The sequence below is a fragment of the Branchiostoma lanceolatum genome, chromosome 11 (assembly GCF_035083965.1).
Source record: "Branchiostoma lanceolatum isolate klBraLanc5 chromosome 11, klBraLanc5.hap2, whole genome shotgun sequence".
Taxonomy (NCBI): domain Eukaryota; kingdom Metazoa; phylum Chordata; class Leptocardii; order Amphioxiformes; family Branchiostomatidae; genus Branchiostoma; species Branchiostoma lanceolatum.
In genome coordinates this window covers 1,237,786-1,265,595 of record NC_089732.1, presented here as the reverse complement: position 1 = coordinate 1,265,595, position 27,810 = coordinate 1,237,786, and the positions used below count along the sequence as shown (strand labels likewise).

General features: G+C 40.7%; 1 protein-coding gene across 4 annotated transcripts; it reads left to right on the top strand.

The window, feature by feature from the left end:
- The first annotated feature begins 257 nt into the window (after positions 1 to 257).
- On the top strand, positions 258 to 27,810 carry LOC136444881 (uncharacterized). Of its 4 annotated transcripts, none has more exons than XM_066442639.1 (31): positions 258 to 345; positions 442 to 511; positions 2,631 to 2,758; positions 8,538 to 8,694; positions 10,953 to 11,015; positions 11,652 to 11,713; positions 11,886 to 11,960; positions 12,121 to 12,169; positions 12,417 to 12,495; positions 12,707 to 12,806; positions 13,212 to 13,285; positions 13,696 to 13,798; positions 14,835 to 14,980; positions 15,379 to 15,470; positions 16,199 to 16,287; positions 17,258 to 17,345; positions 17,830 to 17,870; positions 18,156 to 18,223; positions 18,470 to 18,590; positions 19,681 to 19,747; positions 20,145 to 20,271; positions 20,915 to 21,098; positions 21,583 to 21,711; positions 22,103 to 22,240; positions 22,916 to 23,316; positions 23,564 to 23,848; positions 24,277 to 24,446; positions 25,028 to 25,238; positions 25,879 to 25,934; positions 26,558 to 26,713; positions 26,769 to 27,810. In XM_066442639.1, the coding sequence occupies exons 1-30, from the start codon at positions 328 to 330 to the stop codon at positions 26,710 to 26,712; spliced, it is 3,546 nt and encodes a 1,181-aa protein (XP_066298736.1). In that variant the 5' UTR covers positions 258 to 327; the 3' UTR covers position 26,713; positions 26,769 to 27,810. The 4 variants fall into 4 exon arrangements, with proteins under 4 accessions (XP_066298736.1, XP_066298733.1, XP_066298735.1 ...); XM_066442636.1 differs by having other exon boundaries at positions 16,199 to 16,317; positions 22,919 to 23,316; XM_066442638.1 differs by having other exon boundaries at positions 16,199 to 16,317; positions 24,280 to 24,446.

Here is a 27,810-nt window from a genome sequence, read left to right as displayed (position 1 = left end):
CCACAACGTCACCAGGCCTCGGGAACTGTCAATGGGGAGGTCAGGGGTCAATTCATTTGTAACCCGCTCACATGGCGGAGTGATACTATAGTAAACCAAAAAATATCTCTTCACCAATAATACACAAAAATCTATCACATTTAAGATTTCTAAAATAATGTTCTAATTCAAAGGGGTATTTGTAGTATATATTGAGCTTTTTTAAAGAAGGAAAGTCGTATTTTGTTAGGACTATGTTGTTGTAGCGGTGTAATACAGGTGTGTTGTGCGGCGCATGTGTAAATAGAGAGCGCTGTTTGAAAAGTGTGAGGGGAACATGGCGTAACTATGCGGATTTCGCGCCAGGTAGGCCACCGAAAACCTCCTCAAAACTACTCTTCCTTCGTCTAATCTTTAAGACGAGGCAGGGACATGTCTTAAGTTGTTCATTTCTTCCCACAGATGCTGCGTTCGCGGGCGGGAACATCGCCCAAGCTGGCGGAATGGCTGGACCTGTCGGACCTCGGCATAGGTGAGTTCTTGGGCCGTGTCTTGAACACCTGGTCCGCTATCTTAGACACCGCAAACATCTCAGCGTGTTTGTGGGGTCCTTATCAGTTAAACGGGTCATTCTGAGATAGTATGTCGGGTCTGTTAAGACAACGTGGTCGTTAAGTTGTCAAGTTGTGACAAGTTTACAAAACACTGCTAACTTGGAGGTTGACCTTGGCGTTTTAAGAATGTGTTGAAGACGGTAGTAAAACATATGATTCTGCTTCGCCCTTAAGACATCTTAGTGTCTACAGCCAAGACGCTTCACGACATTTGAGGGTGTCTTTTTGTACCTGTAGTCCGTCCTAGAAACGGTGAAATTTTCCGACGTCTCCGTGTTCTGAAAAACTCTTACAAATCTTGGTAACCTTATCTTTGCCACCGGGTCTCCTTTCATCAAACCGTTCAACATTTAATCGCTCCTTTGTTCCGAAACGTAAAGAATCTCTTGGGAACTTAGAGTGAGCAGGATGCGTCATTAATCATTACCTTTATCCTGTACAACACACCGGGAATTCAGTTGTCTGAAGACAACACAGAGCGAAGAACGTTTTAGTAGATATTAAAATCTTGACTTGATGTTGGCTATAACATTTGATTAGCTACATGACAAGAGCTCTCTTGGAAATCAGTTGCTCAGTTAACTAAAGGGACTGCATTAAAGATAAATAAAAAAATCTTTAAAGAATATGGAAATTTCGGACAAACTGTGAATTCGATTGTCTAAAAACCATACAGAAAGTATGACATTTTTTTAGTAAACATTAATACCATATTATATTGGTTTTCAAATCTTTGATTAGCTACAAAACATTAAAATTTTACTTCCAACAATGACAATTTTTCTTGTCCGGTTTCAAAGCAATCTCAAAATCAATATGGTCGGGAAGAAAGGCCGGAGGAGACTTTAATTCACATCCTTGTCTTAAGTCCCTGGAGCCACCTCCTGGGAGAGTGGACACCTGTTGGTTGCTAAGATACCACAGGTGAAGTGCCAGAATTAACCACCTTGTGTTTACCTTACCTGAACAGGTGTCTTTTGAAGTTACGACAAACAGGATTTTCCGAATATGGAAAGTCAATATAAGGATTAAAACAGGAGCTTTGTATGTAAGCCTGGTGTGGAAATCAATAATTATTAATATTGAGAAGTTAAAACATGGAGGATGTGTGTCACATAGAAGGTTGATATGACTAGAAATATCAGGTTTTATTTTTTTTACATAGCCATGGCATGAGTGGCTGCCTAAGTTATGACATCAGCCATAACACCTCTAGGACTCCTACAGAACAAAATCATTCAGCTGTATTGTCTAATAGAAATTACCAGAAGTTCTTTGAAATGTCATAACAAATTTGAATAAAGATGATGCACCAGAATGATGTACCAGTACCAGCTGAATACTGTAACAATCAGTGTTATCATTATCTATAAATAATCAAGATTTAGAAAAATGAAATTCATTTTGCTTTTGGACAGACAAGGAAAATGTGGCATTGCACTCAAGTTTTTATAACTTATTTTAACAGTACCACATACAGAGAACAATAAGCTTGGTAAGGTAAAGGTATAGCCTCTCCGAGGCCGTATGGGCAATAACTTGAATAAGTTGTTATCCTTCCACCGCCTTTTACTTCCCCAACCAAAGTCAGTTACCCATTTTACACCTGGGTGGAGTGACGAAAGTCTCATATTTAGTCATAAAGTGCCTTTCCCACAGACACATAATAAGTATGATTGTATTTTTCCAGTCCTGTTAGAGAAGCTGCATATGTGCCCGCGGCTGCAGGCATTGCTCCTAAACATGATGGATAAAGAAGAATGATGATAATAAGTAATGATTATGATGTTATGTCCCCCTCAGCGTTATTTCCCTTGCGGAGCCTTGCTGAGTATTGCGTAGATGTAGATGTTATTTTTCCAGTCCTGCTGGAGAAGCTGAGCATACGACTGCCTTCAGCTACAGACCTTATTGTACAAATATCTGTTAATAGAATAAAATATGAAAAAAGATAAAAAATAGTATTAATAATTCATAGATGACGTTATCAAATTGAAAGCAATGAATCAGATGTTGACCTTTTTTTTCTTTTTCCAGTGCTGCTGGAGAAGTTGAACATGTGTCCGCGGCTGCAGGCGTTGCACCTGCGCGGGAACCACATCGAGACGGTCCAGGGCCTGGAGGCCTGCGCCAACATCTGGTACCTCGACCTCAGCAACAACGGGGTGAGCAATTGGCTTCTTGTCTACCCACAAAGTACAAGTAAAGCGGTCGAACGTCAGACTGAGGACGAAGCATTACGCTCTTTCGTTAGCAATTAGGAGTGTAATGCGGCTTTGCTATGGCTTGCATATTTTTGGCCAAGCACACCGGGTCACCCCTACGTACTCTTCTCGATAAGTGCGTTGGGTTCTTTAACGTGCAGATGTTTGATGCCCTAAAGCTCCCTCACACACAGGGCTGCCGGCTTAACGTCCCCCTCTGATAGGATGATGTGACTCTTTTCCAGTCGTGTCAAGGCCCGGGCATGAACTCGAGCTGCTGGCACTACGGAATTAGTATCTACAGTACCCACAAAACACCCTAGTCTTCAGGTATTCTGTTTAGTCACTCAACTATGAAACGACAATACAGCAAAACAGATCAGAACGCTCAGCCCTTTTTTGTGACTATTCTATGACATGTGTACCTGATTAGAGTTTAATCTCCGTCTTTAGCACACCATTCCTGGGTTGAAGGGGAAAAAAGGATTGATTGGGCTGTGGCTGGAGACAAGTTCTACAAGTTCTCGGCTGTTTTGCTTGGTGTCTTTTCCACGACTTGTTGCCCTAATTAGGGTTTAATCCCGGTCTTTAGCTGATCCATTCTCAGGCTGAAGAGAAAATTGGGTCGAGGCTTGAGACAAGTCCTAAAAGTTTTCACATGCTTAACCTTTAGCACACTGAAGAAGCCATTTTGGCACCCAATTCCTTATTGGGTACAGAGTAAGGCAGCAGGGAGAAGGGTAAAGTAAGAACACTCGGCCCTTTTTCTGTGTCTTTTCCACGACATGTTGTCCCTGATTAGAGTTTAATCCTGGTCTTTAGCTGAACCATTCTAAGGTTGAAGAGAAAACTGGGCCGTGGCAGGAAACCAGACACCGAGTCAACACCGCGCTGTTGTCTCACCACTAGTGGTGTTTTGTAATCATAACAGAACCGGGTTGTGAGAAGGCACGGTACACCTGTTGGGATTTACACCTGCCGTACCTGCTGGTAGTTATACCTGTCTGTATTTACAGGTGAGAAGGCATTGTACACCTGCAGGTGGATTCCTACCTAACACCAGAGACATATATCATCTAGTTCCAGGACTTGAAATGCTTTACCCTCTTGGTGGACCAAAGAAGTTGTTAGTGGTAGCTCTACCACACTTTCAATGCGCAAACACACACACACACACACACACACACACACACACACACACACACACACACACACACACACACCACAAATGCACACATGCACACAGCCACACAAACAAACAAACAAACAAACAGAATGCTTCTATAAGTCTATAGGCCTTGTGGTTTTGGCTTAATCAAAACACAACAGAGCCGGGATGTGATAAGGGACCTATATGGGTATCAACTAAGCCTGTATTTGGTGAGAGGGGACAGTGTACAGGACAGGTCGGCAGTCTTTTCAATCTGTAGGTGGATTCCTTAACCAAGCCCTTCTCTTAAAAGTTAAACTCATATCATATCATTATACAGTAGGCTGTAGCAATATATGCCTTGCTCTGGTGGTTCAGAACCAGATGGTAGCAGGTTTGAATCCCGGCTGTTGTAGGCTACCTTGGCTGCATGTCTGCCTTAGGCCACACCAATTTAATTTTTAACGGACTTTTATTTTCCCAAAAAAGAATTTTAGAAAAAAAGAATTCATGAAAATTCTGGGCCAGCCTTCTGTTTTCATGATTTTTTTTTCTAGAATTTTTTTTTTTTAGAATAAGAATCTGTTAACCAAGAAATTAAATTGGTGCGGCCTTACTGATGGATGAAAGAAAATATGATTTGCCGCTGGTCTATTTTGAACAAACCCTCCTGTCAAACAAGACAATGCAAGTGTCAATATCATCGCATGATTATTATCATTGTACATGATAAGTGGGTTCAAACTACAGTGAACACCTGTATTTTCCCAGGGTGAAAATTGCTTGAGACAGATAGTATGAACCATTTTACAGAGTTTTTGGTCATTGGGCTAGGAGTGCCCACCATTTTATTGTCTCCCTCCCTTCAGTAGGAAAAAACATGGCATTCAGAAAAAGGACTATTCTCTGTATGCGTTCTTTAAGTTGATTTCTGTGATAGCTTTCATGATTGAAAAAGATAGAATCACTAGTACTAGTGTTACATGTAAGATGAGTGTGGAAAAGCTTTATGTGATAAAAACTCTGATATGATAAAAAAACATTCTCTCTCAAAATTGACATGTCAAACCGGACAGTCAACAGCCTTAGTTGTATTGTATAGCTTCCAACCCTTCAAATCAAGACAAGAAAATGATAAACTAGGTAAAAACATTTGATTTTAGTTATATTGTAGAGCTTTCAACTCTCCAAATCGAGACAACAAAACTCTAAACTAGCAGAGACCAAAAGAGACTGTAACAGCCCAACTTCTCTCTGACCCTCAGTGGGGAAGCTAGTAGCCAAGAGACCATGAAACTGAACCATAGGTGAAAGTGCATAAAATCAAAACAACCAGTGATAACAGAATACCCGTGACGTTGTATTAACAATGCCAACAAAACCCCAGGCTTCACATATCTGTACCTGATACGTGTGGCTTTATAAGATCCAAAGCAAGCGTTAAGATGTGAAAGTATCTTTTGATGGGAAAGGTTAATGAAGACTCAGTATCAGTAACATTAGAGAAGAGAGCAGCTGTTTCAATGGACTTCACTACACTGATGAACATTGTGATACCAACATGACAACTATGAACTTTGGGGAAAAGCCTATTCTCCAAGCAGAGGTTTTTTCGTTCAGAGGCTAGGAGTAGCTGCGATTTTTAACATTTCGAGGAAGAGAAACATAAAAAATCGTGACCACTATAGTCCTAAAAGCCTCTGACCAAAATCTCTGCTTGGAGAATAGGACAAGCCTTGCTGAATATACCACAGATGCAGTGTTATAGGTTCAATATGGACTGTTTTTCCCTGGGTCTCCCTGGGGAGGCCAGCAACCAATGGACCAAGTAATCGATTCATGGTGAAAGTGTGTACTGTCAAAACATTGGCTTTATCCAGTGATAACAAAATACCTGCTGGGCTGTTGTAACAACACCAGCAAAACCACAGGTTTCCTATATCTGTACCGTTTCCTATATCTGTACCGTCCAGTCCTGATATGTGTGGCATTATGAGACCCAAAGTAAGTACATTGTACTGAAGATGGGAATTTCAATTGAAAGTAGTTTTTGATGGGAAAGTTTTATGAAGACTCGATACCAGTTAAGTATAGAGAGAATCACACTCTTTCAGATGAATTCACTGCAGATTGTAACATTATAATTCTGTGAGATTTTGGGAAAAGGCTTTTACTAAATAACTTAGAAGCTTCCCAGTCAGGTTAAGTTTGATGTTATGGGTGCAATATTAACTGTCGCTTTTCCCTGACGCTTGGTGGGGTTGCTAGAACCAATGGACCTTGACATTGTAATAGAATCATGGGTGAAAGTGCGTAAAACCAAAACATCGGCTTTATCCTGAGAAGTTGTTTTCACAACACCAACAATACCACAGGTCTCCTACATGTATATCATACCTGATATGTGTGGCATTATGAAATCCAAAGTAAGCGTTAAGAGATTTCTCACTGTTTCTCTGTATCATTCTTTTGATGGGATTAAGTTTGATATAAATTCAATACCAGTAAAACAACGGAGAGAACCATGCTCATTCAAAGGAAAACACTACATGATCATGGTTTAAAAATGATAAAAAGGACTTATATTTGCGGAGAAAACGCTTGCTTAAATGATTGTGTAAAATTTTGTTTTGGGCACGATATCAACTGTTTTTCCCTGATTCTAGAAACCAATGAACCGTGAAATCAAATCACTGGTGAAAGTGTGTAAAACAAAAACACTGACATAAAGAAATATCCGCGAGGTTGTTGCAACAACACCAACAATACCGCAGGTTTCCCAGCCTACCTATTGTCCTCACCTGCCCGGCTATTGTTCTCACCTGAGTCACTTTATCCACGGTTCAGTGCAGGTATTGTGTTACGGGCGAGTATTCAGACTCTCGGGACCCGCTAACTATGGAAACCATTTCAGTACAAAGCTGGGGTTAACCTCAGCGTTTAACCTCGCTTAGTGACACAAGGTAGGGGTTAAAGTCAGGTGTTTCATGTCTCACCTGCAACACCTGTCAGGGAAGGGGCAGGTAGAAGGGGCGAGGTGTTTTCTTAAGGTTCATGCCTCATGCTTCAAGTCTCACAGGTGTGAAACTGTATCCTGTGTACCTGTATCGTTCAGACCACTTTTGGGTTTCCGTACAAGTGTGACTGTGTACATGTATACATCGGTTAAAATTGTAATCAAATAAATAAACAGACAATAAAAAGAAACAGACTTTTCTCAGTTCAGCTATAGCTGCCACTTAAAAACAGACTCCAGTGTTATCAACACAGAATCCATGTGATAAAAGAAATGATTCCTTACAAGTTATAATAGTTTTACTGTAAGTTAGACTCATAGTTTAACTCGCTTTCATCAAATACAGAAGGGTCCCCAACAGGTTGACGTTTAGGTAATTGCACCTATAACAAGACCAAAGTACGTCCAGGTCAAAAGATGCAAAAAACAGACGTTCTGCTGCAGTACCAAGGTCACATACCAGAAGATCAAAAATCGACCTTGACTTTCATCTTCCCAACACATACCCACTTACCATATATCATCATAATCCATTCAGAGGTTCTTGAGTTATGCTGACTACAATAGTCCGGAAACACAAACGCACACACGGACACACACACAGACACACCCAAAACTATATCTCCATGTTTCATGGAGATGAAAAACTGCTAAAACTGGAAGGTCAACATAAATACACAGCATGTCTTCAGGCATAGACAGTTTCTGGGAGTGAATGTTCCGTTATCAGAGCCAAGTTTTCCTCACAACCCTCTGATTTATCTTGGCCTTTTGCTGACTTTGTGGACTTTATGATGGTTTATTTTTGGTAATGCCTATTTGTGAGGAGCTTTAAAGAGAAGTTGATATTATGTGATTTTTTTCGCTTTCAGAAAATGTTTTTATCATGGCAAAAATCTTTAAAAGAAAGTAAAAGATAACTGTATTTTGATGGAGGAGCCCTTGTCTATAAGTTAACGGTATACGCCTTCTAACCCCTTAAAATCTATAAAACAAGGGAAAAGATGATAGAACTGTGTACATATTTTGATGGGGGAGCCATTGTCTATAAGTCGTCACCATGACACTTTTCACCCTTTTGCCCCACAACCTGAGATAGCCTAGTTCTGTCAAACTCAGTCCCGCACCAGACCAGTGTCCAGTGAAAGTTTGTTCTGTACTTAATAGGTTTGTGGTGTCGGCTTAAGTGGTTTCAGGTAGACTGACTTGTCCTGACATCCAGGTGAAACACATTCAAGATTCTTACAAGGTATCCTTGGAGTCAGTCAGATTCGGCTGGGGAATTTGCAAGGTGGGCAGTAAGAAATAAAGGAGGCAAAATCAATTGGGCACAAAAGTTTTACTCAATGTACAAACTGTATCTGAGCAGGTTGTCTTAGATTTCACCTGCAATTGCGGAAAAATCTGAAAGTCCTTTCTGGAAAAAGTCCTTTCTGAAATTGCAGTTGGATTATTCAAGATAATCTAGGTACTCTGACAGAAATCACATCTGTTTTAAAAATATAAGTTTCTGGTTCCTGAAGCAGACAAATATGAAATAAACAACCCAAAAACACTGTCTTGTTTCTCCCCAGGTGAGATTTCTGGACGGCTTGTCGCGGTTCGTTGCCATAGGAACGCTGATCCTGTCGAACAACGACCTGACCTGGGAGGAGGTCGGCAAGCTCCGCCAGCTGCACATCCTGGAACTCTGTCTCCATGGCAACGCACAGCTGGAGAAGGACACCTACTGTAAGTACCCTCTGCCAAGGTCGTTTGAGAAATATTAGTTCTGGATAGATTAGATTGATTGATCAATAATTGATCAATTCATTGATAGAATTGATGAATTATCATTGATATTTGACAATTATCAATAATTATTGAGTACTATCAACATAGTATTTTATCATCAATTATCTGTATTGATTATTATCAATAGTTGATTGATTGGTCAATTATAGTATTGTCAATTTGAAAGTACCTGTTATCAGGACTGTAGATCCTGGCTTTGTAATTTGCGGAAATTTTCCGCAATTGAAAATTCAACAACTTGTTTTTTTGTGCAAAAATCAAGAGATTCACCTGAAATTTAATCCAAACACGATATCATATCCTGGTGCCAGAAGGAATATAGCCACCAGTCTTTCTCACTGGTCCTATATAAGTGCACAACTTTATATAGATCTACACAATGATTCTTGAGAAAACCACTGACTTGAAGTGTTAACAAGTACATAGCTGTTCTGTACACAGCGGTACGGCTTTTAGTCAAACACTTCAGCTGAGATTTAAGACAACTCCTGACCTATAATGGACCTGAAGTTTCCGGTGTTGTCTTAGCTGATTGCACTTAAACTATCAGGGCTAAAGATACAGTCATACCTGCCCAAGAAGACCAGTTAGGGACTGATAAAATCTGGTCTATGTGAGCAGGTTATAACCTCCTTGGTCACAGCCAATGTCTGCCCAATTCTCCATGAAAGTCTCACAGTCATTAAGATTGATGTGAAGTCTCCTTGGCATGACCAGACATTTCTGGGTCAGCTGGTCTGACAGGGTAAATATAGCCATATTTGTTCACCAGTCCTGACAGAAATACATCGATTTAGCCCAATGGCCTGTAACTTCTTACTGCTTCCCTCTAACACAGTCACTATAGTAACAGGGAGACTTTGATTTTTTTTACCAATGTTTCTCCTTTGCTCAGTTGCTACCTTTACCAAGAAAGTTGTAATATATTTTTCATAGTTCTGTAGTGTTTTTTGTGTAAGGTTGTCTGTCGTTGAAAAGAAGAATAAACTGGCAATTGATTTCCAGTTTATTCCTTTGCTCTGTTGGTACATGTATATTCTAGACTAATATCTTTTGGGTGGAGCTGGATTTCGTTTATTGGTCGTGGTGTTGGTTTGTTGGTTAGTTGGTTGGTTGGTTGGTTGGTTTTCTCACAAGATATTTCAACCCAGCATGGGTGCAATAATGTTTGACTTGACACATTGTTTAGCCTTCCGCAGGTCGTTAGGTTTTGTTTTATTGTTTTGTGCTTGTGTTTTCTTACGTTTGCCAAGATGTTAAACTAAATTGAAACCTTTTCTTAAGTTTGCCAAAGTTTTAATTCAAACTTTTCCGTTTGTTTATAAGTTTTATTTTTGGTTAGTTGGGTTGTTAGCAAAAATAATTCAACACATGCATACAACGATGTTTGACCAGCTGACAAAGACCCATCGATTAGCCCGCCAGGTTGTTAGTTCTGTGATTTGTTACTGTGTCCGCCGGTGACTCGTGGGCGAGCGTAAAGCCGCCGTGTTGTCACAGGTCCACTCTGTACATAGCAACCCTCGGTAATTGTTGTGTAATTTGTGCACGCAGAGAAAAGGGCATTCAACACAACAAGATCTAGGGCCCAATCAGGGAAAGGACATTGTGGAACGTAGCGTCGAGAGTCTTTGTTCTTCTACTCAATAGCCTTTCCTCTTTTCCCCCACAAAAGAGTTGCATACTATAGTATTACTTTTTAAATGTTAACAATTTGTTATGGTATGACTTATATTACTATTATGTAGTATCCCCTTTAAAAAAAAATGATACAGAAAAAGTGCACAGGAAACATATCTAAATTTGTAACAATTTTTCAGATTCTCAAACTGATTTTCAAACCATTAGAATATCTGAATGAGAACTTACTGTCTTGGTTTCATACTATTGCAAAACAGCTTAGAATTACACACAGTCAGGTGAAAAAAAATTGACAATGAAATGCTGTGGCAAAAAAACCTTTTTAATAGCAGTCAGACTTAACTGGTAGTGGTAGTGTTAGATTGTTGTATTAGCTGGACTAAGTACACAATCATTACGTTTGTGAATATTAGTCAACCAGGTCCAAGAGATGAAAAATAAAATTGAATCTTTACCACTAGATTATTGCATTTCATTGTACTGTATAAGTTTCTGGCTTCACTATATAAGTGGACACACTTTCATGAATAATCTCCATTTTCCCTCCTCCCCAGACCGTATCCATGTGATTGACTGCCTACCCCATGTGTGGATGCTGGATGGGAGACTGGTCACATGTAAGGCTGTCAATCATTGGTCACTCACAATTCTCACTTAAGGACTTGTTTTATGGAAAGGTTAAACTTTATTTGTGACTTGTACTTCAGTTGACAACAGTTTTCCTCTGGTGCTTATAGCCATTTACACTGAAGTTTCATGACTTGTGTTACCTGTAAATTTATCCCTCCTTGTTCTGGTGGTACTATATAATTGCATGTATTACGTTATATACATTTTGAACTGATAAGTATCCTGGTCACCTAACGGATGACTGAATCGACACATGTCGCTGTCTCATCTGAAACATGTGGACTGTGGCTTGCTTCAGTTTTTCTCTTGATCTGGTGCTATGCAATAGATACTGCAACAGTAAGTTGATTATTATGTGGTCAGTATAAACCTATAATATGACCTCTCATTGTCCTGGTTAGGGTTTAAGCTTTAAGGGTTTGTAATTTGATATATGGTCAGTATAACCCGTAAGATGACCTCTCGTTGTTCTGGTTAGGGTTTAAGGGTTTGTAATTTGATATGTGATCAGTATAACCTGTAAAATGACCTCTCGTTGTCCTGGTTAGGGTTTAAGGGTTTGTAATTTGATATATGGTCAGTATAACCCGTAAAATGACCTCTCGTTGTCCTGGTTCCCCCAGCTGCTGAGAGACTCCAGGTGACCCAGTTCTTCCAGGACTCCGCACTGACAGACCATCCTGTGGTGAGAAACACTTTCTTCTTCTTCGCTTGTTTTTGGCTCAAGTGTTTGTCAGTGTTTTCGCAATTCCGTATTCGAATTCTGCACTGTCGTATATCTTAGTGCTGCTATTTGTTTAATTAGTGGGACTGGAAATGACATGTTAAACTTTAACTTGTCTATTTTGTTTTTCCAGAGACACAAGTTGTCCACAGGGTTCACCCCAACTGTTTTTAAGTCACTGGAGCTGTACGGGATATTTGGGGAGAAGGTATGTTTCACCATGATCATGGTATATCTAAGACTTTTAAAGTTTGAGCTTAGCATTGGAAATCTCTTGTGTGATTTTTAGTGCAGCTACAGTTGGCATGACATTAGTTGGAAGCAGAGCGCAACTGATATTAGTAATATTATTGTTTTCTCTTCCACAGACGACACATTTACGATCCAGATTTCCCCTCACAGACACTATGAACATAGGTAAGGCAATAGTTCTATATTCATGCAATATTGCAATATTGTAATGTCTTAATATGATAAAACATGTGCATTTTAAAAAGTGGCACCGTTTTTCTAGCACTGTTCAAGGTAAATTGTTACACTTAACAACAAAGTGAATTGTAAATCATGCATTTCAAGAAGTAATGAAGTTCAACGTATACGTCTTAGCCTACATTGGTTTGCCAAGAAATACAAGTTGGTAACTGTTTACATCACCATTCCTCAGACCTAGACCGGCGCAGACTGAAGTACCTGGCCTTCAATGTACAGGAGGACCTGCTGCTGGAGAGAGAGTACTCCAGGAGGTAGGAAATTAGAAATGCTGAATGAAAGTACAGGAATAACATTTGAGTTCAACCAGTACCAATTTTAGGCACTTTAATGTATCCTTTCCTCTGTATGAAACTGCCTTTGTATAGAGCTGTTTGACTTTTTTAAAAAGTACATGTAACTTGATAGTCCAAAACTCTTAGTTTTTACAAATCAGAAATCTTACAACTTCTTGATGTTCCCTAGAACCTTAGACGTCCCGATTTGTCCAACCTTCCTGGAGGATTTGATTGACATGCGCCAACATGACAGGGAGAGATGCAACATGCTGCTCTTGTTGTTCGTGGTAAGAAATTGTGTCATTGTATAAAATTTCTTCATTCCTCTACTTTCTGCCATACAAAAAGTCTATCGTCAGAATAGTTTGGTAAAGGACTATATGTTTTCTGTGTGTGGTAATTGTCCATGACAGTTAGCAAAAAAGTCATGTTTTTACATTTCTGTGTATTGTCTGTGCATGTAACATATGGGTCCTATCCTTGGGGCTGATTCTGTATCTGATAGAAGTTGTTAGGGATAGGTTTGATCCATGCACACTGGGAAGGACCTCATGCTTCATTGAACTGTGGTGGGTTCTTTAATGTGCTTGCCATGCATGTCTCCTCTCAAGCACATGAACTTCCCTTACAAATTATAAAACAATGTGACCTGCAATGTAACAGTATATTTGTTACTTATTGTGTCTCTGCAGGCTTCCTTAGAGTTTTCCATCCCAGCCTACCTGATGAAGGAAACCCTGGAAGTTGCCAAGCTAGACTACTTAGGGTGAGTCCAAATATTTTCACCTTACAATCTTTTCAATATAAGACTTATGGAAGAATCTTACAACAAGTACAATTGGTTAAATTCAAGTTTCAGGTTAGTTGGTTGGTTAATTAAATGATTCATGATCATTTACTTCATGTACATCACATGAAAGCAATGATCTTTGTAATAAGGACTTATTGAGTAGTCCATTGGTTAATTGATTAACTCACTAGCTGATTAGTTAACTTATTGATAAATTGCATTCCTTCCCCCAAAATATCATAGTTTGTTACAGGTTTGTAAATTAATGGATTTGTTTGTTCGTTTGCTTGTTACTTGGTTATTTGATCAGTTGAAAGTTTGATTTATCGATTGATTGATTGATTGATTGATTGATTGATCGATTATTGGTGTTTGCCTTTTCCCAGTGTCCTTGAGACGATGAGCATGTTCCTGCTGCCTCGAGACGTCCGGTGTCGAGTCGTGTCCATCCTTCTCAGTGCTGTCAAGATGGACAGGGACAGTAAGGAGGTTGGAGATCTGTTTCTATTATTCAACATATTACTTATGACAAAAGAAGTTATTAGTTAAGAAAGGTTAAAATCCTCCCACACCATTATTGATGTATAGGGCGGTGCCCATCTCTGTTTGATAGCCCTGGGCCACACTGTGGTGCAATCACTGCAGCAGGGGGCTAGTCCACTGGCAGTGAAGTGTGTTTAACTTCCATACTGTTTTAGAAGTATGTACCATTCTTATAAAGTCTTTGGTATGACTCAATGCGCCTCTTGACCAGAGGTGTCCTACCTGGGGCTTGAACCCCAGTCCTTCTGGTCCAAGTAATCAGAACCAGATGTGGTGAGAGACAGAAGCGCAGACCACTACACCACATGTACACCCCTAAAAGAAGTTATATCTGATGTTTTTTGTTGGATCATAGTTGCAAGAAGTAGGTCTTCACTCTGTTAGACAATGAATTATACAAATTAAAGTTTTATATCCTTGGGTGATGTCCTTGGTGCTGATTCTGTATTTGATTAAACTTGTTGGGTGGATGTTAAAAATATGAAATTGTACTCCTCAGTCTAGGGGTATATCATACAATAGGGAGACCAGGGGACAATATCACACCTACACCAACTCTGCAACAATGCATGTCCTTGGTGCTGATTCTTTATCTTAGATAAAGAACATGCTAGGAACATGTAGGATAAGTCGTTCGGTGTAATATACATTGTAACCAGCTGCTGCCGCGCCGCGTGCCTGCGAAGCTGGTGTGTTACGCCGAATGGCGGTTATACCGGCTATATAGATACAGATACAGAACATGTACTTAACAAAACAGATTTCCTTGATTATTATGATACTTCTGTCGTATACTGTGCCATTTTCATTTTGATTAAAAAATGGACCGTACCATTATGTCCCTACAGGAGGGAGGCCTGTACGACAAGCTGTACCTGTGTCTGTACTACACAGTTTTGGAGCTGTTCTTAGTAGAACAATGCATTAATCAATCAATCAATCAATCAATCAATCAACCAATATCCTTTATGCCCCTACACAGGAGGGGGGACTGTACGATAAGCTGTACCTGTGTCTGTACTACACGGTTTCGGAGCTGATCCGGCGCGGCCAGCTGGACGGGGTGAGACAACGCCGCGGCTCAGGGCTGACCACCGACAGCAGGCAGGGCAGGAGGAAAGGCACATTGTGAGTTTATCAATAAGTTAGTCCATAATCAATAAATCAATCAAGTAACCTATCAATAAATCAGTGTCGTCTTGTTCATCATTATCAAGTCACCTCCAAAAAATTAAGGTTAGTCAGAATTGAAAATGATGATTATTGAATGTTGATAAATCTATGTCACATATTCATTTTTCCCCCACATTTTCCTTCTATATCCTCTCTAACTCAACACATTATCAATTGAACTACAAAAGATTATGATATAACTAGCTGTGTCAGGGAACCCGGCAGCAGTATAATCAAATACTGGATACTACTACTACATACATAATGTCTTGTAACATTTCTGCTCTTAGATGAACAGATGTAAGATGTCTTACTGTCTAATGTACTGATCTCCTTGTTCCCCCTCCTCCCAGATATAAGGAGTACCGGTGTCTCCTGGCCTCAGAAGTGGTCCAGCTGTTCTGCATCGTCCCTGCTTTCTACGAGTTCATAGACAAGGACCCAGGTACAAACCACACTACTTATATGCACTGACAACATGTCTTGAATGTATATCTGACACTTGTCACTTTAGATTTGTCAACTCAATCTTGGATAGATTAGACCAAGTATGTCTTTTTCTCTTAAAATGGGGAACAAGGAACAATATGAACTGTTCAATGAGTGAGTGTTTTTAAAAATCTTAAGGGCACCATGCTCAAACACTCACTCACTCACTCACTCACTCACTCACTCACTCACTCACTCACTCACTCACTCACTCACTCACTCACTCACTCACTCACTCACTCACTCCCTCCCTCCCTCCCTCACTCACTCACTCACTCACTCACTCACTCACACTCATCCCATTTTATTGTCGTTCACTGTCACATGAGGGTGAGACGCGCTTGCACATATATGTGGAGGCTCAATGTGTAATACATTTCAAGTTCGTATGATTAAGTTTCACATAATGAAACAGATTTCAAGAGAATTCGTCTTTTGATAAAGCATTCTTCCTCATTTACTGTCCAATGAACAATGAATTCAGAATCATGCTGGCAGAGATTGAGATTGTATTACCCTTAGTTTGTTGAGAATGTCAGTCACGGATAAAAGATATTGGATGAAAGATGTAGTAGATGCTATCTAGAACATCAGACTTTTAGTTTATCCATACCTTTCGGGATTTATATTCTACTATTAGTATTAAACCTTCAGTTGATTGAAACATGCCCTCTCCATCTGCAGGTGTGAGGACGATGCTGTGCATCGCCACTGCAGATGACGACATCTGCGCGCGGATCGGCGAGATCATCGACAAGATCCGCTCCGACCAGGTGGGTTGGCGTGAGTCCCTGCAGCTACAGGTAGGCGTCTGTCTGTTTGTCCGTCCGTCCGTCCGTCTGTAGCACGACAGCCTGCTGCACGCCGATGCATGATCACGGGATGGTGGCACCACTCGCATGACACAGCCTGGGATGAAGCTACTACTATAGATAATCATCGATAACCATGACAATTATGCATGTATGGTGGCACCACTCGCATGATGTGACACAGCCCTGTATGAATCAATAAATGAAGCTACAACACTATATCATCATTGATAATCCTTACAATAATGCATGTAAGGTGTAGGATGAAGCTACAACAACTAGATAATCATTGATAACCATGACAATCATGCATGAGACGGTGGCGACACAGCCTGGTATAACAACAACTAGATAATCATTGATAACCATGACAATCATGCATGAGACGGTGGCGACACAGCCTGGTATAACAACAACTAGATAATCATTGATAACCATGACAATCATGCATGTATGGTGGGAACTTAAGGCACTGATCTGTGCATGCTAACCTAAGATCCTAACAGGAGCAACTGTTAAATGATGATGATGATTCACTGTGTTCTGCGGCTCAAAGGTTGTGGAAACAGCCTCTGGCTGCATTCAGTTAAATGTTATAGCAAATTTGGTGGATAGATACAGTTCGTATGCAACACACAAAACCTCTCTAGCTGTAGAAGGTATGAAACCTTGCACCATGGTATCCTTTGCATGAAGGCAGTAAACAGTGAACAGTTCTTTGATATAAATGTATTGTTAACACATTTAACTATACATGATTGTAAAAACATGTAGATGCCTTCTACAGTAAGTTGGGAATATACAAATGTAGTGATTATCAAAAGTAAACTTTCAACCTTGTTTTAGGAAAACAGTATTAGTCCCCGGTTCTAGCCCCCAGAAATTTATTTATGTCTCAGCAACCTCTTGTTAAGTTTTCTTTCTTTTTTAGGGAGATGTGCGGAGAATGTTTGAGGAAACGTCAGAATATATCCTGCATAGAATACAGACTAACAGTCGGAACATAGATGTTATTAACGGTGAGTCATTGGGAACTCATTCATTACAGGTACAAGATGCATGTATAAGGGAGCTTTAGGGCATCAAACCTTTGCAAGTAGAAGTACCTAACACACTCATTGATGAAAGTAGGGATGACCCAGTGTGCTTGGTCAAAATACACGAGTCATAGCAAATCCGCATTGCACTAAATATCTAAAAGAAAAGCGTCATGCTTCGTCCTCAGTCCGAGGTTAGGCCGCTTTACCTTTACCTTACTTGTACAATTTACAGTCCAACCTGTACCAGTTACAGGCCTTGTCTGCATAAGGGCCACCTTATGGCGGTTATTTTTCCCGTGGACCTAAGCATTAAGAAGCCTGTCTACTATGCCCACCTGTCTATTGTGGTCATTTTCTTCAACTTTGGACCATACATTGTAATACCTTTATGTAATTGTAGTATTCTGATCACAAAAACCAGAAGACTGTATTAACTTGGTTGATATTTCTTTTCCATCTACAGCAAAAATCCCACCCAAAAGTCAGGAACACTACATTCTAAATGTAAGTACATTGATGAAGGTTAGACATCCAGGTAATAAGATACGCCAAAAATAATTACTCAAGCAACTGGATAAGATTTCAAAATCTTATCCAGTTGCTTGAGTAATTATTTTTGGCCTAAATGTAAGTACTTTGTACACATTGAACATTTATTGATTCGTTAAAAGATAATGATAACAAACAAGACATTGTATAGCCTAAATTTTTTATTATGATGATAATTTTCACACATACAATATTCAGTATATAACTAGCCTAAGTACAATTTCTATTGCTGTTTTGCAGACCCAGAGAGCTCTACCCAAAAGACCACAGTCTTCACCCATCTATGCAAGTACACAACTATTCAAGGGGTAAGGCAGGAATCTCATTGCTGGCTTTTCATGAGTATCTTTTAATCTAACCTGACCAGCTGTCCACCATTCCAGTAATCTGAATAGTATTATAGGCTGGTAGTTGGGAAAATGTCTCCTGACAGCCTAAATAATATTGTTTTTTATGTAGCCAGACTTTTATTGTGACTACAACTTTGCACATTTTCTTCATAGAATGTTAAGAGATGTGGATGACCAAATTGTTTATGACTCTGATCCTTTAAGGAAGAGAACAGAGACTCCGACCAGACAGAAGCCGCGTGTGATGTCCAGTCGGTCTCCCCGGTCGCTGTCTGGTGCTAAACCGGTCATCCACATCGGCGATCAGGTGCTGCTAGGGCCGCAGGTGGGATGGTTTTTGCTTGTTGTTTATTTGTCTGTTTGTTTGCATGCATTGTGGCACTAAGTACTGTTGGCTTCCATGGTCCCTTTTCCACTAGAGGGCAATCAGTGAGCGAACATTGAGGGACCAAAATTGCTTCTGCATATTTTAGAGTCCCAGACTAGATGGTTCCTTTCTGACGATTGTTTTTTGTCAATTTGTTTTTAAAAAACACATCACAAAGTTCTGCCAGACAGAGAATCAGCACCAAGGACATGACCCATGGATTTAACACTTATGATAGTATATTTGTTATGGTTTTACCAACAGCCAATTTTAAGGTTTCTCTCCTGAGATCACAGCCTGTGTAATTGATTTACCTGAGCTCTCTGGCCATTTCATCTGTCAGATAGGGAATCAGCACCAAGGACATGATCCGTGGATATAAATTATGATTGTGTATTTGTCAAGTTTAAGTTTCTTCTTAAATCACAGCCTGTGCTTTGCCTCAAGTCTCTGGCCATTTCATTTGCTAATGGGGATCAGCACCAAGGACATGACCCATGGATTTAACACTTATGACTGTATATTTGTCATGGTTTTACTAATAACTTGGAGCAATCTTAAAGTTCTCTCCCAAGATCACCTTTGTAATTGCTTTGCCTGAAGTCTTGCCATTTCATTTACTAATGGGGGTCAGCACCAAGGACAGAACCAGCTATTAGTCACAGTCCCATCAGGAGATTGCAGTTATCTATCTCTGTTTCACAAAAATATGACTTTTGAGATCCAGATTGTGAAAGTTTGTTTGACAATTTTTATTTGTTCCCCCAGAACATGGCTCTTATGATCCCGTTTGTGATTGTTTACTGTAATTCACTTTAAGTTCACGGTAGCAAAATTTCACGGTGTAAGAAAAAGGGACATTTTCACTGAACTTTAACTTCACGGTGGCAGCAAGTGATTTACAGAAAGGATGTGTGGAGGAATCATAAATAGGTTTTTCACAGTGATGATAAGTTCACGGTCCAGAGGTGACAGTGAAAACAGTGAACTTAAAGTTACAGTGAAAGAAAGAAGAATTACAGTATTTGAATTGTTTGTTTTCCCGCAGAACACGGCCAGAGTGATCGCCCTGCCAGAACAGGACATTGCTCTGGTGCAAATGGACGCCATCCCTGGTAGGCTGTGTTTCTCTTCCCATCACAATTATTCTATAGCATCACCATAAAATCCCTCAGTTTCGTTTCTCCACAATAGAATATTTACATGGCATCGCTTGTTTTCAGCTATTTGAAAGGGAGATGCAATCTGAAAAGAAACTGCTTACTATGATAGCTAAACCATAAGGGAATTCCTGAATTAGTGCTGGATCATGTGCTATCATATACATCATGTCAGTGGCAATGTTCTTGAAAGCATTGCTGGGAGGTTAGTTATTTGAAAAGTTAGTATTTGGTTTGTTAAGAAAACTTTGTGAAAAGAAATTGGTCAAATATCCTGTGAGCCGGCCTTAGCAAGAAAGGAATTTTCACACTGAAATCAGAAGTCCCTGACTAAGTTCCCATCTTTCCGTAGCTGCGAACGGGTCAATCGTGATCCAGCTTGATGACCTTGAGCAGCACTACTGCTACATCGACACGCACGACCTTGTGTGGGATCACCTGACCAGTGTCTGGAAACCGGTGGGCACCAAGGGAGACAGGTCTGTCTGTTTGTTTATCTTTTTGTGTTTTTTCTTCTGATCTGCTATTGAAGTATTGTTCAAACTTGTGCTCCTGTAAGTCAACTGTGAACCTCTAACTACCAAGGGCAGACTTGTCTTTTGACTAAGAAAAGAAGACCTAAACAGTGCAAATCTATGACTAGTCTTCTGTAACTTTTTTGATTTTCCCACAAAGAAACAAAACACTAAACACAATTGCAAGATAACCACCTTGATGGATGTCATCAAAGAAAATAGACTCTTAGTAACCTAAAGGATGTGCTTAGTACAAAGTTGAATACTGTTACAGAATGTCATGTATTGTTCTTTTTGCTTCACTCCTTAAGTATTTTTTGGCATGTCTGTCAGTGTGTTTGTCTATGTGTGTGCATGCATGCATGTGTGTGTGCGTGCGTGTGTGTGTGTTTGTGTGCGTGCATGAGTGTGTGTGTGTGTTTGTGTGCATGCATGCGTGTGTGTGTGCGTGCGTGTGTGTGTGCGTGCGTGCGTGTGTGTGTGTTTGTGTGCGTGCATGAGTGTGTGTGTGCGTGCGTGTGTTTGTGTGCGTGCATGAGTGTGTGTAATACAAGGTTGTTATCTATCTGAAGGGGGTGAAGTCTGATTGCTTGTTCTTGCCCTTCAGGATAACCATCCATAACGTGGACTCTGACCCCAGCAAGGCCAAGGTGCCCCCCCTGGGTACCGCCCCCTCTCCGGTGGGAGGGGGGTCCCCCCTGCACGCCTCCCTCACTAACCTGTCCATGGGGTCGCCTGCCAGTCCCCAGGGGTCAGACAGCTCAGGGAGGGAGTCAACGACCTCACTCAAGGTAAGACATTTTTATGTCCATTTTGCATATACAGTATTCATTGCTCCAGTATTGTTTTCAAAAAGTTAGGGGGCCAAAATCGGTAAGGTATTGTATTTTTGCAATCTTACTTTTTAATAATGAAATTATTATATTATAAAGAATTATCAATTCTTTATAATATAATATATAAAATCATGTACGTTTTGTATTTTCTGTTATGGTTATGGCAGTACTTACTGTTATAGATTTTGATAGTTTCCTACCGATCAAGTAAAAGACTGATGCACTGTATTTTATGTGTTAATCTATTTATTCTCATTTATCTATTGATCTTTAGGGTAGTCCCTTCAATAACCGATTTTCAAGGGAGCCCTTTACAACACTGACTTTGAGTTTTTCGACAAGTACAAAAGAGCAGCTTTGCGTGTGACACACTTGTGATTCCTCCTAGCCTCTCCTAAGGAGCAAACTTCTAACTATGTCTTATAATCTACCTCCTTAGACGCCCACCATGCCACGGGCGATGTCTTTGATCCTGAGGGATAAACTTGACCTGAAGCTAGACGTCAGCGAGGAAGTCTTGAAGACGACTGTGTTCATGAGATCCCTGTCTCAGGATGATATGGCTAAGGTAAGACTTTTCTCCTTCATTCCGTGGTTTTGTGAATTTTAATTTTTCTTTAATTCACATTTTTTTAAGGTGATTAACTGAACAGAACATTTTTTATGATACCAGCTCAGTGCAAAATAAACCAGATTGAATTAGTTTGTCAGTACTTTGAGAGATATTTGACATCAAGGAAATTTACAACTTAAGTGACTTCAAAAATCCCATAGAAGTTGTAAAATTTGATTGATTGATTGATTGTCCTCATTATATTAGAACAATCCAAACACTTTGTAGCACAGACAGAAATCATTGTACAACTGTAGGGAAATAAATGGTACTGATCGGTTGGTTGGTTGACTAATTGATTGATTAATTGGTTCAGTGATTGATTAATTGATTGATTGGTTTACAGAGCGAGGGAAGTGACCCACCCCTGGTTCCCTCCGTGGAGAGCACAGAGAACGTGGAGGCAGTCCTGTATGACTGCATCAAGAACGCAGTGGAGACCCTGCCCAGATTCTCACGGGCGGAAACTCCAGAAGGGGCGCAGGTGAGACATACTTTCACTGGCTCAACTGGGTGTCTGATGGAATATGGCAACAAAAACATATTAGCCAGTTATCCTATAGTGAGCAACAGTTGTTGTCCATTTGTTGAAGCCTTGTCTTTATTTTGAATTGATGTTAACACAATGAAATGTGGCACACAACGCACGGGATGGTGTTGTTGTGCACCACAAGTATCTTGATAAGCAATAACAAATAGCAGTAGTGACCAACTTTGAGCAATTTTTATAATCATATTATTGATTTTTACCAGACTTTACAACATCCAGTCCTTGAAAAAGGTTGTTCCATACAAATGTACAATCATGTGATAGTCTGTGACTACGATCATGATGATAGTCACATTTCTTCAACTTGTGAGCAGGTGTTTTGACAGGAGACAAGTATAGGATTGACTTGCTTTTCATCGTCCTGTTACATTGATTGTTTCTTTTGATGTTATTTACCGTAAGTTGATGAGGTCTCCTCAACTGTTGATGTAAAGAATTTGAAATAAACTAATTTCAGAGTCAGCTGGTAGGACTAGTTTGCATCTGTATAGACAGTATAGTGTTGTAACTGCCCTTTGGCATAACACACCAATAGTCTTAAAACTGTGAACTTACTCAAATATCTACAGATACAGACCAAGACATTGATGATTTTTCCTGTGTTTGCAGCAGGACTCTCCGGAGCAGAGAGTAGTTACCACGGTGATTCCTGAGGAGCCAGAGGACGCCCAGGAGGAAAACCAGGGGGGTGAAGAGGACCAGGGGGGTCTGGAGGCAGCTAAGGAGGCGCAAACATCTGAGGGGGGTCTTGAGACGGAAGAGGGGGGTGAAGCACAAGCAGAAGGGGGTGAAGAACAAGCAGAAGGGGTGGAGGAGAAACCTGAAGGAGAGGAAAATGAGAAGACACTGGAGAAGGATGATACGACAGGTGAGGTGACTGGAGATGGGGAGGAGAAGGAGGATGCAGGTGATGGAGAAGAGCAGGAGCCAATTAGAGCGGAGGAAAATCATGCAGAAGAAGAGGAGATGAAACAGGAGGGAGAAGCGGTCAACTCAGGAGAACATACAGGGTGAGAGTCGTACACAAGGGTCCTGTCGTTAAGTAGCTGTCATTAATTTTGATGAATGGGCAAGAATCAGAGTATAGTTGATATGAATGTTCTGTTGGTTTCTTGGACTTTGGCTTTAAGCTTTACTCCTTGCACCCTTTCTCTTATATCATTTGCATGTAGTACAAAGAAATAATGGTGGCTTGTATATTTTCAAGAAGAAAAAAAGGTACATAAAATGATTTAAATTTTTCTTTTTTTTTAACAGTGAAGACACACCAGCCCAAGAAGCTGCATCCAGTGAGAGAGAAACGTCCACGGACACCAGCACGGTGCTCCAGAGCCCCCCTCCCCCTCCCACCAGGGAGAACACCAGCGACAGCCTGGAGGAGAAGCCGGCCGCTCCGCTCTCCATCAACATCACCTCCAGGAGCGAGCTGGAGAGGAAGTCGCTCGACCTGCACATCGACCTGGAGGCCTTAGGTCAGGGGTCAAAGTTGACAGGGCTGGAGAGGCCGAAGACTGCTCATGCCTTCAGACTCAAGAGTGCCAAGTAAGTTGATGAGCATATTATGTAAGAGCATATTAATAAGATAAAAACAATTTGGATACATCAAACTTTTCATTTGACCACCTTTGGCAGTAAATTCAATACACAGTTCTGTACTTAATGCCTGAAATGCAAAGAATAGATTAGGATCATAGTGATATGTTATCATTATCAAATTGATGAATCAATGGATGGATGGTTTGTTATTCTCATAGTTTGTATCTTTTCTCTCTAAAATTTGCAGCATGCTTAAATTGTATGTTGATTGTAATGCCCCAGTGAACTCAGTTGCATGCCCTGAATGCTTTACGTTTAGCTCTGGTGATTGAACGGAAGCAACCCTGTGAGAGTTGGCTTGCACCCAAAGCTTTATTTCTATATAATCTTGATAAATCTTAATATTAAGTGTTTTTTTAACCTCACTTCCCCAGAAGCAGCGCAGTGAGAGTAGCGCGCCCGATGACGGCCTTCCCCGGCCCGATGTCGCGCTCTCTGGATGACGATCGCCCCTGGAGCGCATCATCGTACCAGCGCCAGCGGACCGAGGCCTGGAAAAGCATGACTGACGTGGGGACCTCCACGCGGCCCGAGCCTATATTAGGTGGGTTCCTCTCTTCTGTTTTCCATCTCTGTAGGGTTTAATTGCCCTTTAGCACTTTGAAGTAGCCGGTTGGACCAAGGCGTTGAAGCACATGACTGATGTGGGGACATCAACGCGACCTGAGTTTTTGATTTGGTTTGTTAATGGTTAGTTTGATAGGGTAATGGAAAAAGGTATAGATTATGAGGATTCTTCTGCCGGATCTTGCTAAAAGAACTCTCAAATGTAATTGCATGATTACAGTTTGTGAGATATCTTTAAGATCCATCGTTACCATCATCAGTCGTCCTTGTTGCGAGGTGCAGCCAACAAAGTTCATTCGATCTACTGTAACAGAACTGCTTGTCCAGATTCAGAGCCACGGAATTTTTGAAAGATTCTCAGCCGTTACAATTATATAGCTTCCCGCTCTAGCAACTGTCTTTAAAGCTGAATGTCCATAGAGTAGATAATGATGTGTACAGTCTTATTTTCAATGAACAAATTAAAACTTCTTCTCATCATCTTTTTTTGAACAGAAGTCCCAACCAACCTTTTGATTCTTGTATGTCTTCATAACAAATTTGTGTCCTGCTCCACAGAAGCCCCACCCCCTCAGCGTCCCTCGTCCCCCATCGCGGCCTCTAAGCCCTCTCGACACAACCCCCCCTACTACAAGACGGCAGAGAACTGGCTGGCCGGCGGGCGCGACCTGTACCAGGAGAGGCGGAGACCGAAGTCGTCCCACGTCCCCGGGTATCTGGAGGGTCTGTCCCCGCGCCCGGCTTCGGCTGCTGCTGCACTCACGTTCAGGTGATCTTCTGGCTTCTTTCTTTTACTGCAACTAACAATATCATCATCATCATCATCATCATCGTTACCCCCCAGATAACCCCCGCGAGGGGCAAAGTAGGGGTGGGGAGGAGGTCCCGGGCTAAGGCGGGCAGGCCTCCAGCCTGGCACGGTATGACTCAACGGTGGGAGTCGATACAACCGTGTCAGGCAAGGCGTTCCATTGTGGGATGGTGCGGGGGAAGAACGAGTGTTTGTATGTGTCTGTCCAGGCCTTGAGGGTTTGGAATTTAAGATGGTGACTACCCGGGGTTCGTACCAGGGCTCACAGTCTCCAGCTTTTTTTCCATCCCACTCATTGTTTGGAAGCTTGTTTTAGATTTTCGTAGTTAGATTTGCCATTTTGAGTATAATAACTTTTCATCATTTTCATGTCATGACACTTTTTGGACGGACAGGGTAAGTTTTGTTTCCGTCCCAACAAGAAAATTTCTGTCACGAGATGGAGGGACGGGTTCTAGAGACAACTAGGCCCTGATATCCACCAAGGAATAAAAATTGTCACCAGAACCGTTTTTCGAAGGATTAGAATGGTGGGAAGGAATAGAATAGATGTACATGATTATATGAACAATGAATGTGACGTAACTTTATTTTTCAGACGTGGAAAGTCACCTCCCCCAAAGTCAGCTCCTCCTTCCAGAGACTCTCAGAATGGTAAGATTTCCTTTGTTGTGCAACATCCATACAATAACTTTTTAGTTGTACTGCATGCATCATACTATCATTCTATGTTAGGTCATCAGGATGAGCCTTTAAAACTTTTCCAACATCTTGGCTGAGTGTAACTTTCCATTTTGATTTTAAAGCTGCCTTGAGAAATGTACAGTTGAGGTAAGCATTAAGAATAGTAACTACAACATTACCGTATGTTGGTCCACACACTAACAAGGTGGTTATTGCTTAACAATAGCTATTTATACGTCGATGAAGATTAGACATCCAGGTAATAAGATACACCAAAAAAGCAATTACTCAAACAAATTACTCCAAAATCATATCCAGTTGTTTGTCAGTAATTGCTTTTTTGGAATAGCTATTTATGTGACAATACTTTTCGTTGGGGACAGCATTGTTAGCAGTAACACCTTAAGCTTCAGATCACAGTGAACCAGTCAGAATTGCCCTTAAGGATCCTAATAAGTTGATGAAAGACAGTCATTGAAACGTCAGCTCATGTGAAATATGAATAAACAACTTTGCTATTTGATCCATCTTTCCTGAGTCTTCGCACTTCAGTTTGAATTCATCTCTCTATCGTTTGTGTTCTGTACATGTAGGTCGTTTGAGCCGAGGTTCGGACATGTCGGACATCCCGACCCTGCCGGACTACCCCACCCAGGCCCGCCTGCACCACAGCAGCAACGTGCGCCAGCTGGGGACGCCGCCCTTCATCCGCAGGGGCTCCTCACCAGCCGACATGACCTACAGATGACCTTCAGATTACCTATAAATAACCTACAATTAACCTTCAGTTGACCTACAGATGACCTTCAGATTATTACCCATAACTGACATACAGATGACCTTCAGTTGACCTACAGATGACCTTCAGTTGACCTACAGATGACTTTCAGATGATCTACGGATGACTTTCAGATGACCTTCAGGCACCTAAAAATGACCTTCAGATTACCTACAAATAACCTTAAGATGACAGATGAAATAAGTGGAAAAAAGCTAAACACATTGAAAATCTCCACAATTTTTTTTCTTACACCAGATTTGGATTCCCAGAGGATGTCATCCATAACATTGAATTTGTGTGGCCTAACTTAATATATAAGACCGTCCCAGTCGATTGTGCTGCAGAAAACCAAGGATATTACCTCTTAATGTCCTTGAGAAAAAATAGGAGTCATGAAAATAATTCTAGAGCTCAAACAACTTTGTTGTCGGTAAGATGATACTGTTTTTAATTTGCACAAATGAGATTCTCAAAAACTGGCAGCTAGAGCTGTGATTATTGTAAGTTTTGTGTTGATTGTATAGAGTCCTTAGATGAAACACAATTATTGAAATGTATATTTTGAACATGTTGAGATTTAAGTTGTAAGTATTGAAGGTCCAAAACAAGTGTACATATTCCCTAACATTATTATTTGTGTGCAGCGGTTGTGTTGAAGCATCCAAGATGCAGTGTTTTGTGTAGTGACTTATTGTGAGATTTGTACATTGATGTACATGTAGCTTATACACATGTAGAGTTATAGATGTATACTTTCTTAGACGGTAGAGGATATCGCAAGGTTTTCAAACACCCATTTAAGAGGGGAAGCATTGAAATTTGATTTTTGGACCCTTGAACCCCAAATTCAACATCATAGCGGATTGTGAGGCGAAAATTGGTTCTTTCTGTCTCTGAAGTTGAGTCTGAACCCTGCATTTTTATTGTGACTTCTTGCTGACTTTGAATGTTGAGCAACCAGGGAAATAGATTTGGGGTTTAAAGGTCCAAGAATCAAGTTTCGTAGCTATCCGCCTTATATGTCCTTTGTATTTGTGTTTTTGTGTTTGTTTGATGTATGTCTAA

Excerpts from the sequence above, each read along its gene's own strand:
- LOC136444881 (XM_066442635.1), top strand. Across the intron at positions 16,318-17,257 it reads GTGAGTCCCTGCAGCTACAG|GGAGATGTGCGGAGAATGTT; the intron begins GTAGGCGTCTGT and ends TTTCTTTTTTAG. Across the intron at positions 18,224-18,469 it reads AGTACACAACTATTCAAGGG|GAAGAGAACAGAGACTCCGA; the intron begins GTAAGGCAGGAA and ends TGATCCTTTAAG.